Below are 19,710 nucleotides of genomic sequence, written 5' to 3'. Positions count from 1 at the left end.
CGGGATGCTGGCCTTCTAGGCAGAGTTGCAAAGAAAAAGCCATATCTCAGACTGGCCAATAAAAATAAAAGATTCAGATGGGAAAAAGAACACAGACACTGGACAGAAGAATCTAAGTTTGATGTGTTCGGATCACAAAGAAGAACATTTGTGAGACGCTGAAAAAATGAAAAGATGCTGGAGGAGTGTTTGACGCCATCTGTCAAGCATGAAGGAGGCAATGTGATGGTCTGGGGGGGGGGGGGGGGGGGGGCTTTGATGGTGATTAAGATGGGCAAAAGAACACAGACACTGGACAGAGGAACTCTGCCTAGTAGGCCAGCATCCCGGAGTTGCCTCTTCACTGTTGACGTTGAGACTGGTGTTTTGTGGGTACTATTTAATGAAGCTGCCAGTTGAGGACTTGTGAGGTGTCTGTTTCTCAAACTAGACACTATAATGTACTTGTTCTCTTGCTCAGTTGTGCACCGGGTCCTCCCACTCCTCTTTCTATTCTGGTTAGAGACAGTTTGCGCTGTTCTGTGAAGGGAGTAGTACACAGCGTTGTACGAGATCTTCAGTTTCTTGGCAATTTCTCGCATGGAATAGCCTTCATTTCTCAGAACAAGAATAGACTGACGAGTTCCAGAAGAAAGGTCTTTGTTTCTGGCGATGTTGAGCCTGTAATCGAACCCACAAATGCTGATGCTCCAGATACTCAACTAGTCTAAAGAAGGCCAGTTTGATTGCTTCTTTAATAATCAGCACAACAGTTTTCAGCTGTGCTAACATAATTGCAAAAGGGTTTTCTAATGATCAATTAGCCTTTTAAAATGATCAACTTGGATTAGCTAACACAACGTGCCATTGGAACACAGGAGTGATGGTTGCTGATAATTGACCTCTGTACGCCAATGTTGATATTCCATAAAAAAATCTGCCGTTTCCAGCTACAATAGTCATTTACAACATTAACAATGTCTACACTGTATTTCTGATCAATTTGATGTTATTTTAATGGACAAAAAATGTGCTTTTCTTTCAAAAACAAGGACATTTATAAGTGACCACAAACTTTTGAACGTTAGTGTACATACTGTATCTCTGAACAGTCAGAGACCTTCAGTCTGGTCCACGGCTCCAATTTCTCATTGGCTTAGTTTAGGAACAACCCCAACTGTTTCTTAAAGACTCCTGTCTAAGGCTAAATCAAGTACATAGTGGTCAGCTGTCACGGACAGATTTAACCCCTTAACACCCGGTTAAGAGAACCCTCTCTGGGAACGCTGGTGGTACTGTAAAACAGACACAGATATAACAGTACTCACACACTGTTTTTCCATTGGACAGGCATTTAACAATGAAACACCCACCACCATAAGTCTCAAGCTTCCACTACAAGCCACACACACACACACACACACACACACACACACACACACACACACACACACACACACACACACACACACTCTCTCTCTCAGTCGTCCTGCCCTCCCCAGTCGATCTCAGGGTCGTCATCGAGTCGTAGGATAAGGTAGGAGAGTAGCTGGAAGAGGTTCTGCCAGAGCAGAACGGCCACGTAAAAGTAAATGTCGCTTACGTCGATCTGGCAATTGTCCCCGGCGAAACTCATGTCACACACACAGTGGTACTTGTTGATGAGGTTTCGGCAGTAGCCCCCGTTCAGACAGGGGTTGGACTTGCACTCATCCACCTCCTGCTCACAGCTGCACAGTACAGACACAGAGACAGAGGCCGAGAGAGGGTCAGAAAAACAGACAACACACAGCATCATGTGTTCTTTGTGTATGTTTTACAAGGTTCACCTATATTCTGGGTATATTTTCTTACTTTATCTCTCCCCTCCCATCTACCGCTTCCCTCTTTCTCTCTCTGTTTCCTTCTCTTTTCGCTTTCTCCCTCTGTCTCTTACCGCTGCCCTGTGAAGCCAGGTAGACAGTCACAGGACAGCTCTCTCTCGTGCAGTTCCCTACCCCTTCCCTCTTTCTCCCTCTGTCTCTTACCGGTGCCCTGTGAAGCCGGGTAGACAGTCACAGGACAGCTCTCTCTCGTACAGTTCCCTACCCCTTCCCTCTTTCTCCCTCTGTCTCTTACCGGTGCCCTGTGAAGCCGGGTAGACAGTCACAGGACAGCTCTCTCTCGGTGCAGTTCCCTGCGTTGAAGCAGGTGTAGTTTCTGGTTTCATCTCCACAGACAGACACTGGCAGCTTGGGCCGACTGTGCAGAGACACAAACACATACAGGATAACCCATCAGATAGGACAACCCATCAGATAGGACAACCCATCAGACAGGACAACCCATCAGACAGGACGACCCATCAGATAGGACAAACCATAAGACAGGACAAACCATAAGACAGGACAAACCATCAGACAGGCACACTTCTCGAGAGAGAGAGAGAGAGAGAGAGAGAGAGAGAGAGAGAGAGAGAGAGAGAGAGAGAGAGAGAGAGAGAGAGAGAGAGAGAGAGAGAGAGAGAGAGAGAGAGAGAGAGAGAGAGAGAGAGAGAGAGAGGGAGGTACTGTCTGTCTCCCCACTGGGAGACTACGGGGTTCAGGGGGTGATAGACCCCCTACTGCTCCTAAACTACAAGACATTAAACCAGAACTGTGGGAATTTAACACATCATGGACTTAGTCCTGCTCTATGGGACTTACAACATCCCATATGCAGGCTGGTTGATATGGTATTTCTTGAAATAGGTAGGGAGGAGTGAGAGGACTAGCAAATAATAAAAACAACTTACCCATTCCTGTTGACTACTATGTACCATGGAATTTCCTCAACACGATCACTGGAGGGAAAGAGATAGAGGAGAGACAGAGACAGAGATAGAGACAGAGACAGAGACAGAGGGAGAGACAGAGACAGAGGGAGAGAGATACAGAGATACAGAGAGAGAGAGAGAGATACACAGAACAAAAAGTTTGATTTAGGATGTAAACTCTTTAATTATAGCGTAGTGAGGGAGGCTGTTTCAAAAACGTCCTTGTGAAGGAGCGATGTGAGATAGAAAGAGAGAGTGTTGAAAGTGCGTGTGAGAGAGAGAGTGTGTGTTTACAAGATAAATGAATGGAGGAATTCCCTCGATGATGCTCCGAAACTAACAAAAGAGGAGAGGCAGTAGCACTGAACCACCAGGGACCTGATTACGCAGTACACTACAGCGACACACTAGAGCCATAGCCATGTGACGTTTAGTACAACAGACATGCAACAAGTAAAACACGCAGTTCATGCATGGTTTCAGTGCCTTATACACATCTCAACATTTAGAAGATCTCATTTTGCCTTAGTGTGTTGTAAAACTAAAAGGGAGTCCTGCTGGTGTACTGTCCTGTATATCTCTAAAAGGGAGTCCTGCTGGTGTACTGTCCTGTATATCTCTAAAAGGGAGTCCTGCTGGTGTACTGTCCTGTATATCTCTAAAAGGGAGTCCCGCTGGTGTCCTGTCCTGTATATCACTAAAAGGGAGTCCCGCTGGTGTCCTATCCTGTATATCACTAAAAGGGAGTCCTGCTGGTGTCTTGTATATCACTAAAAGGGAGTCCCGCTGGTGTACTGTCCTGTATATCACTAAAAGGGAGTCCCGCTGGTGTCCTGTCCTGTATATCACTAAAAGGGAGTCCCGCTGGTGTCTTGTATATCTCTAAAAGGGAGTCCCGCTGGTGTCCTGTCCTGTATATCACTAAAAGGGAGTCCCGCTGGTGTCCTGTCCTGTATATCACTAAAAGGGAGTCCCGCTGGTGTCCTGTCCTGTATATCACTAAAAGGAAGTCCCGCTGGTGTCCTGTCCTGTATATCACTAAAAGGGAGTCCCGCTGGTGTCCTGTCCTGTATATCACTAAAAGGGAGTCCTGCTGGTGTCTTGTATATCACTAAAAGGGAGTCCCGCTGGTGTCCTGTCCTGTATATCACTAAAAGGGAGTCCCGCTGGTGTCCTGTCCTGTATATCACTAAAAGGGAGTCCCGCTGGTATCCTGTCCTGTATATCACTAAAAGGGAGTCCCGCTGGTGTCCTGTCCTGTATATCACTAAAAGGGAGTCCCACTGGTATCCTGTCCTGTATATCACTAAAAGGGAGTCCCGCTGGTGTCCTGTCCTGTACATTACATTTACATTTACATTTAAGTCATTTAGCAGACGCTCTTATCCAGAGCGACTTACAAATTGGTGCATTCACCTTATGATATCCACCTTATGATATCCTGTACATCACTAAAAGGGAGTCCCGCTGGTGTCCTGTCCTGTATATCACTAAAAGGGAGTCCCGCTGGTGTACTGTCCTGTATATCACTAAAAGGGAGTCCCGCTGGTGTCCTGTCCTGTATATCACTAAAAGGGAGTCCCGCTGGTGTCCTGTCCTGTATATCACTAAAAGGGAGTCCTGCTGGTGTCCTGTCCTGTATATCACGTTGGTGAAGTTGCATGGAGATGCGTTGATTAAACTTTTACCTCATTGAAATGTACAAGTTGCAGAATCCGTTTTCAAAACATGAAATATTGTTTCATGATGTTATTGTTTCAACTGACAGTTATTAAAGTCTATTTGTAGTCTATTTGTAGACTTCAAACTTAATATTTTTCAAAATTGTGTTTAAACTCAAAGGGACTTAAAAAAAACTTGACAGACAAAAATAACATAAAAGCAATAGCAATTTGGTGACAATGTTTCAGAATGAGGTGACGGTTTTCTGGTGCGTTTATTCCTTTGTATAAAAATAAATATGACATTTCATTCCATTCCTGACCCCACCCATGTGACTCACTTGCAGTAAGGTCCGGTGTAGTTCTCAGCACACAGACAGGCATACTTGTTCACTCCATGTAGACACGTCCCTCCATGAGCACATAGATGGTTCTCACACACATCCACCTCCTCCTCACAGTTCATACCAGTGTAGCCAAACTCACAGGAACACTTGTATGCCAGCCCCTGAACGCTACAGTTGCCATGGATACAGGGGTTGGAGGCGCAGGTGTCTGTGTTGAGCTCACAACGGCGTCCGGCCCAGCCCTCGTCACAGCTACAGTTGAACAGGTTCCAGAGGTCCTGGCAGCTGCCTCTGTTCACACACGGGCTGGGCTGGCACACCGGGCCTCCACTGCACCCGCCCCTGGGCGGGCTGGGGGATGTCCGCAGGAACTGCTCCTCCTGAGTCCGGGGAAGGTTGACCTCTGAAGGGCTATAGTAAGGCAGGGCGATGCCCCCCACCTCCACGGTGCCCAGGCACCCCACTAGGCTCCAGCCAGCCTCGGGCCCCAGCCCCCCCAGCAGGATGTCCACCTCCTCCCTGAGGAAGTCCAGGTTGCCTCCTTCGCTGCTGGAGGTCCCTGCCTCCTCCGCCTCCTCATCCAGCACCATGGTCCAGCGGGATGCCTCTGCCCAGGGGGTGACCATGAAGAGGTGGACGCTGTGCCACTCCCCGTCGCTGACCCTCCTCCGGCTGCTGAGGGACACTGTGGAGGAGCCCTCCCACACCCCGCTCTGGAGCTCAAGGAAGAGAAGGCCATCCTGAACAGACACCGTCACAAACTCCGGCCCACTCTCAGCGTGCAAGATGGCGGCGTGGCGTTTACGGGTGCGCATGCTGAGGGAGATGCTGGCCAGGCTGCGTTGGATACGGCCGTTACCGCGGTAAGACAGCACACTGCTGTCGTCAAGGAAAGTGGCGTTGGAAAAGCCTGTGAAGGAGAAGAAGGGATAACTATGTAAATATGCGGTCATTTAAAAAAAGGTTTTAATCCTCAACCATGTCATGGAATACGGAATACAAGTAGTAGTGAAGCAAGTAAACAGAAAATCAGCCACAACAGGATGGATAAGATGAAGGTACGTGTGCTGGGTATACACAACAACACTGTATAGTATGCTGGGTATACACAACAACACTGTATAGTGTGCCGGGTATACACAACAACACTGTATAGTATGCTGGGTATACACAACAACACTGTATAGTGTGCCGGGTATACACAACACCACTGTATAGTATGCTGGGTATACACAACAACACTGTATAGTGTGCCGGGTATACACAACACCACTGTATAGTATGCTTGTGAATGACGGTGTTGGTTCTGTCATTATTCCAGGACAGCTAATCACAGGGGTGACAGGGCAGATGGACAGCCATGTAAATCATCACTAATCCAACCACAGGCTAATCTGGCCTAATCCCATTCCCACCTCGCGGACAGACGGACGGACGGACTGACGGGCGACAGATTTAGAGCAGAATGACTTACACTCGTATCCCTGGCTGAGGATGTGACACTCTGCCCGTGCGGGGCAGGGAGACAGCTCACACCACTTGACCTCCTCACAGCGCCGCCCTGCAGTGTTGGGGGGGCAGGTGCAAGTGAAGTCGTCCCACATGGAGTAGCACATCCCTCCGTTCTGACACGGGTTCCTCTGGAGAGGAAGAAGAACAACATAAACACATTATTATTGTTTTATTAGAACTAAAGCATAGAGGGACAGGTTATCTTGTATAATTCATAAATGCTCATGTCTGACTGACTGGGTAAGAGAGCACAGTGTCAGCTGTACTAATACAGCTAGTAGTTTACTGAACACTTAGCATCGACAAGGCATGCATAGAGAAAGCATCTCTGGTGTGCCATTATACACGAATCATACACTGAATTTTCCCATGACATAGACTGGCCAGGTGAATCCAGGTGAAAGCTATGATCCCTTATTGATGTCACTTGTTAAATCCACTTCAATCAGTGTAAAGAATGATTTTTAAGCCTTGAGACAATTGAGAAATGGTTTGTGTATGTGTGCCATTCAGAGGGTGAATGGGCAAGACAAAATAATGTGAGTGCCATTGAACGGGGTATGGTAGTAGGTGCCAGGTACACTGGTTAGTGTCAAGAACCAAGAACTGGAGGTACAACACAATCTGAGGAAGGTGTTCCTAATGTTTGGTGTACTCAGTGTAGAGATACGTAGGGATTTGGGATGGAGATAGAGAGTGATAGAGAGGGAGATGGAGGACATTAAGTCAATGGCCCATGTTCTGAAATGAAGTCAAATAATCTAGTCCTGACACTGACACTACCTCGGACTCTAACCCAAACTCTGACTCTAAACCAAAATCTGACTCTAACCCAAACTCTGACACTAAACCTAACTCTGACTCTAACTCTGACTGACTCTAACCCTAACTCTGACTGACTCTAACCCTAACTCTGACTGACTCTAACCCTAACTCTGACTGACTCTAACCCTAACTCTGACTGACTCTAACCCTAACTCTGACTGACTCTAACCCTAACTCTGACTGACTCTAACCCTAACTCTGACTGACTCTAACCCTAACTCTGACTGACTCTAACCCTAACTCTGACTGACTCTAACCCTAACTCTGACTGACTCTAACCCTAACTCTAAATGACTCTAACCGACTCTAACAATGACTCTGATTCTGACACTAACCCTAACTGACTCGAACCCTAAATCCGAGTTTAACCCTAAGTCTGAGTCTAACTCTAAATCTAACTGACTCGACCCCTAACTCTAACTCTAACTGACTCTAACCCAAATGCTCAGTCTAACCCTAACTCTGAGTCCAACTGACTCTAACCCTAACTCTGACTCTAACCCTAACTCTAACTCTAACCCTGACTCCAACCCTAACTCTGACACTAACCCTAACTCTGACTCTAACCCTAACTCTGACTGACTCTAATCCTAACTCTGACTCTAAATGACTCTAACCCTGACTCTAATTCTGACACTAACCTTAACTGACTCGAACCCTAACTCGAACCCTAACTCTGAAACTAACCCTAACTCTGACCCTGACTCTAACCATAACTGACTCTAAACCTGACTCTGACCCTAACTGACTCTAACCCTAACTGACTCTAACCCTAACTCTAACACTAACCCTAACACTAACTCTGAGTTTAACCCTAACTCTGAGTCTAACTGACTCTAACCCTAACTCTGACTCTAAATCTAACTGACTCTAACCCTAACTCTGACCCTGACTCGAACTCTGACTCTAACTCTAACCCTGACTCTAACACTAACTCTGACACTAACTCTGACACCAACCCTAACTCTGAGTTTAACCCTAACTCTGAGTCTAACTGACTCTAACCCTAACTCTGACACTAACCTTAACTGACTCTAACCCTAAATCTGAATCTAATGCTAACTCTAACCCTGAGTCTAACTGACTCTAACCCTAACTCTGACTCTAACCCTAACTATGAGTCTAACTGACTCTAACCATAACTCTGACTCTAACCTTAACTATGAGTCTAACTGACTCTAACCATAACTCTGACTCTAACCTTAACTATGAGTCTAACTGACTCTAACCATAACTCTGACTCTAACCTTAACTATGAGTCTAACTGACTCTAACCATAACTCTGACTCTAACCTTAACTATGAGTCTAACTGACTCTAACCATAACTCTGACTCTAACCTTAACTCTGAGTCTAACCCTAACCCTGACACTAACCCTAACTGACTCTAACCCTAACTCTGACTCTAACCCTAAACCGGACTCTAACCCTAACTGACTCTAACCCTAACTGACTCTAACCCTAACCCTAATTCTGAGTCTAACGCTAACTCTGACTCTAACCCTAACTGACTCTAACCCTAACTCTGACCCTAACTGACTCTAATCCTAATTCTGAGTCTAACCATAACTCTGACTCTAACCCAAATCTAAACAGTTGTCAGTATTCTTCTAGGTCCTTATTCTCTACCAGTACTCTTTGTTTCTTTAATCACCCTCTCTACTTGACATTATTAAGTACATCACAGCACTTCTGTTTAACACCCTTACCCTTAACCCTTAAACACCATTTAATTTGATTGTGTGGGATAGGTGACGTTCATCCTTTTCTAAGGCAATGAGGACGAGTGAGATAATGAAGGCTGAGAAGGGATGGGCAGGGGCCAGACTGGGGCCAGACTGGGGCCAGACTGGTAGAGCATGGTTGGGATAGGCAAGGGTGGCACAGGGCAGTGTGCAGAGCAGGGAAAGACAGGGCAGGACTGGGTATGGCATGGGAAAAGGACAGGGCACGACAGATGGAAAAGACAGGGGACAGAGTAGGACAGATGTAAGACAGGGGACAGAGTAGGACAGATGTAAGACAGGGAGCAGAGTAGGACAGATGTAAGACAGGGAGCAGAGTAGGACAGATTAAACACAGCGGACAGAGTAGGAGAGATTAAACACAGGGGACAGAGTAGGACAGGGTACAGAGTAGGACAGGTTTTAGACAGGGGACAGAGTAGGACAGGTAAAATACAGGAGACAGAGTAGGACAGGTAAAAGACAGGGGACAGAGTAGGACAGGGTACAGAGTAGGACAGAGTAGGACAGGTGTAGGACAGGGAACAGAATAGGACAGAGTACAGAGTAGGACACGTTATAGATAGGGACACGTTATAGAGTAGGACAGGTAAAGGACAGGGGACAGAGTAGGACAAGGGCCAGAGTAGGATAGGTAAAAGAAGACAGGGAACAGAGTAGGACAGGTGGAAGAGTAGGACAGGTCCCAGAGTAGGACAGGTAAAAGACAGGGGACAGAGTAGGACAGGGGCCAGAGTAGGATAGGTAAAAGAAGACAGGGAACAGAGTAGGACAGGGGACAGAGTAGTAAAGGTAAAAGACAGGTGACAGAGTAGGACAGGGGACACAGTAGGACAGGTAAGACATAGGGGCCAGAGTAGGACAGGTGAAAGACAGGGACCAGAGTAGGACAGGTAAAAGGCAGGGGGGACAGACTAGGACAGGTAACAGAGTAGGACAGGTGAGAGACAGGGAACAGAGTAGGACAGGTAAAAGACATGGGACAGAGTAGGACAGGGAGGGGCAAGTGTAGAGAGGATTAAGGACTGATCAGTCCACTCACACTACAGGAATCATCCCCAGTGCAGCCCGCTATGACGTTAGCCATGAGCTCGACAGGATATGACGTCACCGGGGTGTCCAGCCTGAAGAATTGCAGTCTCTCTCCGTTGATCCTCAGGTCCTGTATACAGCCTTTAAAGTAGCCCCCGAACGCTGCTGACGCCTTCTGCTCCGCCAGACCCCCAACATACACGACATCTCCCATTTGACTGTCCACCGTCCTGACCTCCACCGAGCCCTGCTTCTGGTTGGCTACATACAGGACCATATGCTCACGGTCAACCACCATGCTCACAAAGTGGATGTCTCCGTCGTTGACCGCACTCTCACTGGTCAAGGTTTCAAAGTTATGGAGCTGAACTCTGACCCGTCCCTTGTCCAGCCACAGGCGCAGGTATTGGCTGGTGCTGTTGACGAGCACCAATAAGAGGCCAGCGTGGCGACGTGTGCGCAGGAAAAGGGAGACAGTGATGTCACTTCCTGGGTTGTCTGTGATGGTGAAGACGGCATAGCTCTGAGAGTCCTTGTTGCCGAAGCGGGCCGCCACGTACTCTACAGAGAGAGAGACAGGTTAGGGTCATCACGTACTCTACAGAGAGAGAGACAGGTTAGGGCCGTCACGTACTCTACAGAGAGAGAGACAGGGTTAGGGTCATCATGTACTGTTCCGGTGAGAGAGACAGGTTAGGGTCATCACGTACTCTACAGAGAGAGAGACAGGGTTAGGGCCGTCACGTACTCTACAGAGAGAGAGACAGGGTTAGGGCCGTCATGTACTGTTCCGGTGAGAGAGACAGGTTAGGGCCATCATGTACTCTACAGAGAGAGAGACAGGGTTAGGGTCATCATGTACTGTTCCGGTGAGAGAGACAGGTTAGGGCCATCATGTACTCTACAGAGAGAGAGACAGGGTTAGGGTCATCATGTACTGTTCCGGTGAGAGAGACAGGTTAGGGCCGCCACGTACTCTACAGAGAGAGAGACAGGTTAGGGTCATCACGTACTCTACAGAGAGAGAGACAGGGTTAGGGCCGTCACGTACTCTACAGAGAGAGAGACAGGGTTAGGGCCGTCATGTACTGTTCCGGTGAGAGAGACAGGTTAGGGCCATCATGTACTCTACAGAGAGAGAGACAGGGTTAGGGTCATCATGTACTGTTCCGGTGAGAGAGACAGGTTAGGGCCATCATGTACTCTACAGAGAGAGAGACAGGGTTAGGGTCATCATGTACTGTTCCGGTGAGAGAGACAGGTTAGGGCCGTCACGTACTCTACAGAGAGAGAGACAGGGTTAGGGTCATCATGTACTGTTCCGGTGAGAGAGACAGGTTAGGGCCGTCACGTACTCTACAGAGAGACAGACAGGGTTAGGGTCATCATGTACTGTTCCGGTGAGAGAGACAGGTTAGGGCCGTCACGTACTCTACAGAGAGAGAGACAGGGTTAGGGTCATCATGTACTGTTCCGGTGAGAGAGACAGGTTAGGGCCGTCACGTACTCTACAGAGAGAGAGACAGGGTTAGGGTCATCATGTACTGTTCCGGTGAGAGAGACAGGTTAGGGCCGTCACGTACTCTACAGAGAGAGAGACAGGGTTAGGGTCATCATGTACTGTTCCGGTGAGAGAGACAGGTTAGGGCCGTCACGTACTCTACAGAGAGAGAGACAGGGTTAGGGTCATCATGTACTGTTCCGGTGAGAGAGACAGGTTAGGGCCGTCACGTACTCTACAGAGAGAGAGACAGGGTTAGGGTCATCATGTACTGTTCCGGTGAGAGAGACAGGTTAGGGCCGTCATGTACTCTACAGAGAGAGAGACAGGTTAGGGCCGTCATGTACTCTACAGAGAGAGAGACAGGGTTAGGGTCATCATGTACTGTTCCGGTGAGAGAGACAGGTTAGGGCCATCATGTACTCTACAGAGAGAGAGACAGGGTTAGGGTCATCATGTACTGTTCCGGTGAGAGAGACAGGTTAGGGCCGTCATGTACTCTACAGAGAGAGAGACAGGGTTAGGGTCATCATGTACTGTTCCGGTGAGAGAGACAGGTTAGGGCCATCATGTACTCTACAGAGAGAGAGACAGGGTTAGGGTCATCATGTACTGTTCCGGTGAGAGAGACAGGTTAGGGCCATCATGTACTCTACAGAGAGAGAGACAGGGTTAGGGTCATCATGTACTGTTCCGGTGAGAGAGACAGGTTAGGGCCGTCACGTACTCTACAGAGAGAGAGACAGGGTTAGGGTCATCATGTACTGTTCCGGTGAGAGAGACAGGTTAGGGCCATCATGTACTCTACAGAGAGAGAGACAGGGTTAGGGTCATCATGTACTGTTCCGGTGAGAGAGACAGGTTAGGGCCATCATGTACTCTACAGAGAGAGAGACAGGGTTAGGGTCATCATGTACTGTTCCGGTGAGAGAGACAGGTTAGGGCCATCATGTACTCTACAGAGAGAGAGACAGGGTTAGGGTCATCATGTACTGTTCCGGTGAGAGAGACAGGTTAGGGCCATCATGTACTCTACAGAGAGAGAGACAGGGTTAGGGTCATCATGTACTGTTCCGGTGAGAGAGACAGGTTAGGGCCGTCACGTACTCTACAGAGAGAGAGACAGGTTAGGGCCATCATGTACTGTACAGAGAGAGAGAGACAGGTTAGGGCCATCATGTACTGTACAGGGAGAGAGACAGGGCTTTAGGGCCATCATGTACTCTACAGAGAGAGAGACAGGTTAGGGCCATCATGTACTCTACAGAGAGAGAGACAGGTTAGGGCCATCATGTACTGTACAGGGAGAGAGACAGGGTTAGGGCCATCATGTACTCTACAGAGAGAGAGACAGGTTAGGGCCATCATGTACTGTACAGGGAGAGAGACAGGGTTAGGGCCATCATGTACTCTACAGAGAGAGAGACAGGTTAGGGCCATCATGTACTGTACAGGGACAGAGACAGGGTTAGGGCCATCATGTACTCATTTACATTTAAGTCATTTAGCAGACGCTCTTATCCAGAGCGACTTACAAATTGGTGCATTCACCTTATGATATCCAGTGGAACAACCACTTTACAATAGTGCATCTAACTCTTTTAAGGGGGGGGGGTTAGAAGGATTACTTTATCCTATCCTAGGTATTCCTTAAAGAGGTGGGGTTTCAGGTGTCTCCGGAAGGTGGTGATTGACTCCGCTGACCTGGCGTCGTGAGGGAGTTTGTTCCACCATTGGGGTGCCAGAGCAGCGAACAGTTTTGACTGGGCTGAGCGGGAACTGTACTTCCTCAGAGGTAGGGAGGCGAGCAGGCCAGAGGTGGATGAACGCAGTGCCCTTGTTTGGGTGTAGGGCCTGATCAGAGCCTGAAGGTACGGAGGTGCCGTTCCCCTCACAGCTCCGTAGGCAAGCACCATGGTCTTGTAGCGGATGCGAGCTTCAACTGGAAGCCAGTGGAGAGAGCGGAGGAGCGGGGTGACGTGAGAGAACTTGGGAAAGTTGAACACCAGACGGGCTGCGGCGTTCTGGATGAGTTGTAGGGGTTTAATGGCACAGGCAGGGAGCCCAGCCAACAGCGAGTTGCAGTAATCCAGACGGGAGATGACAAGTGCCTGGATTAGGACCTGCGCCGCTTCCTGCGTGAGGCAGGGTCGTACTCTGCGAATGTTGTAGAGCATGAACCTACAGGAACGGGTCACCGCCTTGATGTTAGTTGAGAACGACAGGGTGTTGTCCAGGATCACGCCAAGGTTCTTAGCACTCTGGGAGGAGGACACAATGGAGTTGTCAACCGTGATGGCGAGATCATGGAACGGGCAGTCCTTCCCCGGGAGGAAGAGCAGCTCCGTCTTGCCGAGGTTCAGCTTGAGGTGGTGATCCGTCATCCACACTGATATGTCTGCCAGACATGCAGAGATGCGATTCACCACCTGGTTATCAGAGGGGGGAAAGGAGAAGATTAATTGTGTGTCGTCTGCATAGCAATGATAGGAGAGACCATGTGAGGATATGACAGAGCCAAGTGACTTGGTGTATAGCGAGAATAGGAGAGGGCCTAGAACAGAGCCCTGGGGGACACCAGTGGTGAGAGCACGTGGTGCGGAGACAGATTCTCGCCACGCCACCTGGTAGGAGCGACCTGTCAGGTAGGACGCAATCCAAGCGTGTTCCGGTGAGAGAGACAGGTTAGGGCCGTCACGTACTCTACAGAGAGAGAGACAGGGTTAGGGTCATCATGTACTGTTCCGGTGAGAGAGACAGGTTAGGGCCGTCACGTACTCTACAGAGAGAGAGACAGGGTTAGGGTCATCATGTACTGTTCCGGTGAGAGAGACAGGTTAGGGCCGTCACGTACTCTACAGAGAGAGAGACAGGGTTAGGGTCATCATGTACTGTTCCGGTGAGAGAGACAGGTTAGGGCCGTCATGTACTCTACAGAGAGAGAGACAGGTTAGGGCCGTCATGTACTCTACAGAGAGAGAGACAGGGTTAGGGTCATCATGTACTGTTCCGGTGAGAGAGACAGGTTAGGGCCATCATGTACTCTACAGAGAGAGAGACAGGGTTAGGGTCATCATGTACTGTTCCGGTGAGAGAGACAGGTTAGGGCCGTCATGTACTCTACAGAGAGAGAGACAGGGTTAGGGTCATCATGTACTGTTCCGGTGAGAGAGACAGGTTAGGGCCATCATGTACTCTACAGAGAGAGAGACAGGGTTAGGGTCATCATGTACTGTTCCGGTGAGAGAGACAGGTTAGGGCCATCATGTACTCTACAGAGAGAGAGACAGGGTTAGGGTCATCATGTACTGTTCCGGTGAGAGAGACAGGTTAGGGCCGTCACGTACTCTACAGAGAGAGAGACAGGGTTAGGGTCATCATGTACTGTTCCGGTGAGAGAGACAGGTTAGGGCCATCATGTACTCTACAGAGAGAGAGACAGGGTTAGGGTCATCATGTACTGTTCCGGTGAGAGAGACAGGTTAGGGCCATCATGTACTCTACAGAGAGAGAGACAGGGTTAGGGTCATCATGTACTTTTCCGGTGAGAGAGACAGGTTAGGGCCATCATGTACTCTACAGAGAGAGAGACAGGGTTAGGGTCATCATGTACTGTTCCGGTGAGAGAGACAGGTTAGGGCCGTCACGTACTCTACAGAGAGAGAGACAGGTTAGGGCCATCATGTACTGTACAGAGAGAGAGAGACAGGTTAGGGCCATCATGTACTGTACAGGGAGAGAGACAGGGCTTTAGGGCCATCATGTACTCTACAGAGAGAGAGACAGGTTAGGGCCATCATGTACTGTACAGGGAGAGAGACAGGGTTAGGGCCATCATGTACTCTACAGAGAGAGAGACAGGTTAGGGCCATCATGTACTGTACAGGGAGAGAGACAGGGTTAGGGCCATCATGTACTCTACAGAGAGAGAGACAGGTTAGGGCCATCATGTACTGTACAGGGACAGAGACAGGGTTAGGGCCATCATGTACTCATTTACATTTAAGTCATTTAGCAGACGCTCTTATCCAGAGCGACTTACAAATTGGTGCATTCACCTTATGATATCCAGTGGAACAACCACTTTACAATAGTGCATCTAACTCTTTTAAGGGGGGGGGGGGTTAGAAGGATTACTTTATCCTATCCTAGGTATTCCTTAAAGAGGTGGGGTTTCAGGTGTCTCCGGAAGGTGGTGATTGACTCCGCTGACCTGGCGTCGTGAGGGAGTTTGTTCCACCATTGGGGTGCCAGAGCAGCGAACAGTTTTGACTGGGCTGAGCGGGAACTGTACTTCCTCAGAGGTAGGGAGGCGAGCAGGCCAGAGGTGGATGAACGCAGTGCCCTTGTTTGGGTGTAGGGCCTGATCAGAGCCTGAAGGTACGGAGGTGCCGTTCCCCTCACAGCTCCGTAGGCAAGCACCATGGTCTTGTAGCGGATGCGAGCTTCAACTGGAAGCCAGTGGAGAGAGCGGAGGAGCGGGGTGACGTGAGAGAACTTGGGAAAGTTGAACACCAGACGGGCTGCGGCGTTCTGGATGAGTTGTAGGGGTTTAATGGCACAGGCAGGGAGCCCAGCCAACAGCGAGTTGCAGTAATCCAGACGGGAGATGACAAGTGCCTGGATTAGGACCTGCGCCGCTTCCTGCGTAAGGCAGGGTCGTACTCTGCGAATGTTGTAGAGCATGAACCTACAGGAACGGGTCACCGCCTTGATGTTAGTTGAGAACGACAGGGTGTTGTCCAGGATCACGCCAAGGTTCTTAGCACTCTGGGAGGAGGACACAATGGAGTTGTCAACCGTGATGGCGAGATCATGGAACGGGCAGTCCTTCCCCGGGAGGAAGAGCAGCTCCGTCTTGCCGAGGTTCAGCTTGAGGTGGTGATCCGTCATCCACACTGATATGTCTGCCAGACATGCAGAGATGCGATTCACCACCTGGTTATCAGAGGGGGGAAAGGAGAAGATTAATTGTGTGTCGTCTGCATAGCAATGATAGGAGAGACCATGTGAGGATATGACAGAGCCAAGTGACTTGGTGTATAGCGAGAATAGGAGAGGGCCTAGAACAGAGCCCTGGGGGACACCAGTGGTGAGAGCACGTGGTGCGGAGACAGATTCTCGCCACGCCACCTGGTAGGAGCGACCTGTCAGGTAGGACGCAATCCAAGCGTGGGCCGCGCCGGAGATGCCCAGCTCGGAGAGGGTGGAGAGGAGGATCTGATGGTTCACAGTATCAAAGGCAGCCGATAGGTCTAGAAGGATGAGAGCAGAGGAGAGAGAGTTAGCTTTAGCAGTGCGGAGCGCCTCCGTGACACAGAGAAGAGCAGTCTCAGTTGAATGACTAGTCTTGAAACCTGACTGATTTGGATCAGATACTCTACAGAGAGAGAGACAGGTTAGGGCCATCATGTACTGTACAGAGAGAGAGACAGGTTAGGGCCATCATGTACTCTACAGAGAGAGAGACAGGGTTAAGATTATGATGATTGTTTTATTATAACAGGGTTCTGATGATTTTTTTATTAATTATTTATTGAACCTTTATTTAACTAGGCAAGTCAGTTAAAAAAAATATATAATTTACAATGACGGCCTACCCCGGCCAAACCCGGACGATGCTGGGCCAATTGTGCGCCACCCTATGGGACTCCCAATCACGTCCGGTTGTGATACAGCCTGGAATCGAACCAGGGTCTTTAGTGACGCCTCTAGAACTGAGACCCCTGCGCCACTCGGGGGCCCTCGTGTTGATTGTGTTATTAAACAGGGTTATAATGATTGTGTTATTAAACAGGGTTATAATGATTTGTGTTATTATAACAGGGTTATAATAATTGTTGTGTTATTATGTAATAATTGTGTTATTATAACAGAGTTATAATGATTGTGTTGTAATGTCTCATCAATCTCAGATAGCAGCTACATCCTGTAATGTCTGCCTTTTCCCACATCATACACTACATCCTGTAATGTCTGCCTTTTCCCATATCATACACTACATCCTGTAATGTCTGCCTTTTCCCATATCATACACTACATCCTGTAATGTCTGCCTTTTCCCATATCATACACTACATCCTGCACTGTCTGCCTTTTCCCATATCATACACTACATCCTGCACTGTCTGCCTTTTCCCATATCATACACTACATCCTGTAATGTCTGCCTTTTCCCATATCATACACTACATCCTGTAATGTCTGCCTTTTCCCATATCATACACTACATCCTGTAATGTCTGCCTTTTCCCATATCATACACTACATCCTGCACTGTCTGCCTTTTCCCATATCATACACTACATCCTGCACTGTCTGCCTTTTCCCATATCATACACTACATCCTGTAATGTCTGCCTTTTCCCATATCATACACTACATCCTGCACTGTCTGCCTTTTCCCATATCATACACTACATCCTGCACTGTCTGCCTTTTCCCATATCATACACTACATCCTGCACTGTCTGCCTTTTCCCATATCATACACTACATCCTGTAATGTCTGCCTTTTCCCATATCATACACTACAGCCTGAACTGTCTGCCTTTTCCCAAATCACAGGCTGTGTTTACACAGGCAGACCAATTCTGATCTTTTGCCCAATTATTAAAACCAATTAGTGAAAAAACGACCGCTTATGTACAGTGGGGAGAACAAGTATTTGATACACTGCCGATTTTGCAGGTTTTCCTACTTACAAAGCATGTAGAGGTCTGTAATTTTTATCATAGGTACACTTCAACTGTGAGAGACGGAATTTAAAACAAAAATCCAGAAAATCACATTGTATGATTTTTAAGTAATTAATTCGCATTTTATTGCATGACATAAGTATTTGATACATCAGAAAAGCAGAACTTAATATTTGGTACAGAAACCTTTGTTTGCAATTACAGAGATCATACGTTTCCTGTAGTTCTTGACCAGGTTTGCACACACTGCAGCAGGGATTTTGGCCTACTCCTCCATACAGACCTTCTCCAGATCCTTCAGGTTTCGGGGCTGTCGCTGGGCAATACGGACTTTCAGCTCCCTCCAAAGATTTTCTATTGGGTTCAGGTCTGGAGACTGGCTAGGCCACTCCAGGACCTTGAGATGCTTCTTACGGAGCCACTCCTTAGTTGCCCTGGCTGTGTGTTTCGGGTCGTTGTCATGCTGGAAGACCCAGCCACGACCTATCTTCAATGCTCTTACTGAGGGAAGGAGGTTGTTGGCCAAGATCTCGCGATGCATGGCCCCATCCATCCTCCCCTCAATACGGTGCAGTCATCCTGTCCCCTTTGCAGAAAAGCATCCCCAAAGAATGATGTTTCCACCTCCAAGCTTCACGGTTAGGATGGTGTTCTTGGGGTTGTACTAATCCTTCTTCTTCCTCCAAACACGGCGAGTGGAGTTTAGACCAAAAAGCTCTATTAATGTCTCATCAGACCACATGACCTTCTCCAATTCCTCCTCTGGATCATCCAGATGGTCATTGGCAAACTTCAGACGGGCCTGGACATGCGCTGGCTTGAGCAGGGGGACCTTGCGTGCGCTGCAGGATTTTAATCCATGACGGCGTAGTGTGTTACTAATGGTTTTCTTTGAGACTGTGGTCCCAGCTCTCTTCAGGTCATTAACCAGGTCCTGCCGTGTAGTTCTGGGCTGATCCCTCACCTTCCTCATGATCATTGATGCCCCACGAGGTGAGATCTTGCATGGAGCCCCAGACCGAGGGTGATTGACCGTCATCTTGAACTTCTTCCATTTTCTAATAATTGCGCCAACAGTTGTTGCCTTCTCACCAAGCTGCTTACCTATTGTCCTGTAGCCCATCCCAGCCTTGTGCAGGTCTACAATTTTATCCCTGATGTCCTTACACAGCTCTCTGGTCTTGGCCATTGTGGAGAGGTTGGAGTCTGTTTGATTGAGTGGGTGGACAGGTGTCTTTTATACAGGTAACGAGTTCAAACAGGTGCAGTTAATACAGGTAATGAGTGGAGAACAGGAGGGCTTCTTAAAGAAAAACTAACAGGTCTGTGAGAGCCGGAATTCTTACTGGTTGGTAGGTGATCAAATACTTATGTCATGCAATAAAATGCGAATTAATTACTTAAAAATCATACAATGTGATTTTCTGGATTTTTGTTTTAAATTCCGTCTCTCACAGTTGAAGTGTACCTATGATAAAAATTACAGACCTCTACATGCTTTGTAAGTAGGAAAACCTGCAAAATCGGCAGTGTATCAAATACTTGTTCTCCCCACTGTAGCTTATTCCCAGGGTCATTCGGTGCAGCCAGGTGAGCTAAAGTTCAAATCTACATCTA

General features: G+C 48.3%; 1 protein-coding gene across 1 annotated transcript in view; it reads right to left on the bottom strand.

Annotated features, from left to right (window-relative positions):
- crb1 (crumbs cell polarity complex component 1) overlaps positions 1–19,710 on the bottom strand; it is a 70,042-nt gene that overhangs the window by 17,422 nt on the left and 32,910 nt on the right. The window contains exons 7-12 of the mRNA XM_071346380.1: positions 9,905–10,455; positions 6,256–6,421; positions 4,776–5,691; positions 2,753–2,800; positions 2,098–2,220; positions 1,583–1,709 (exon numbers count right to left, since the gene is read on the bottom strand). Coding sequence (XP_071202481.1) covers positions 1,583–1,709; positions 2,098–2,220; positions 2,753–2,800; positions 4,776–5,691; positions 6,256–6,421; positions 9,905–10,455 — 1,931 coding nt within the window. The remainder of the gene's footprint in view (positions 1–1,582; positions 1,710–2,097; positions 2,221–2,752; positions 2,801–4,775; positions 5,692–6,255; positions 6,422–9,904; positions 10,456–19,710) is intronic.

Source organism: Salvelinus alpinus, chromosome 16 (genome assembly GCF_045679555.1).
Source record: "Salvelinus alpinus chromosome 16, SLU_Salpinus.1, whole genome shotgun sequence".
In the NCBI taxonomy this organism is placed as follows: domain Eukaryota; kingdom Metazoa; phylum Chordata; class Actinopteri; order Salmoniformes; family Salmonidae; genus Salvelinus; species Salvelinus alpinus.
Note: the sequence above shows the minus strand (reverse complement) of the source record. Positions and strands in the feature narration are given on the sequence as shown.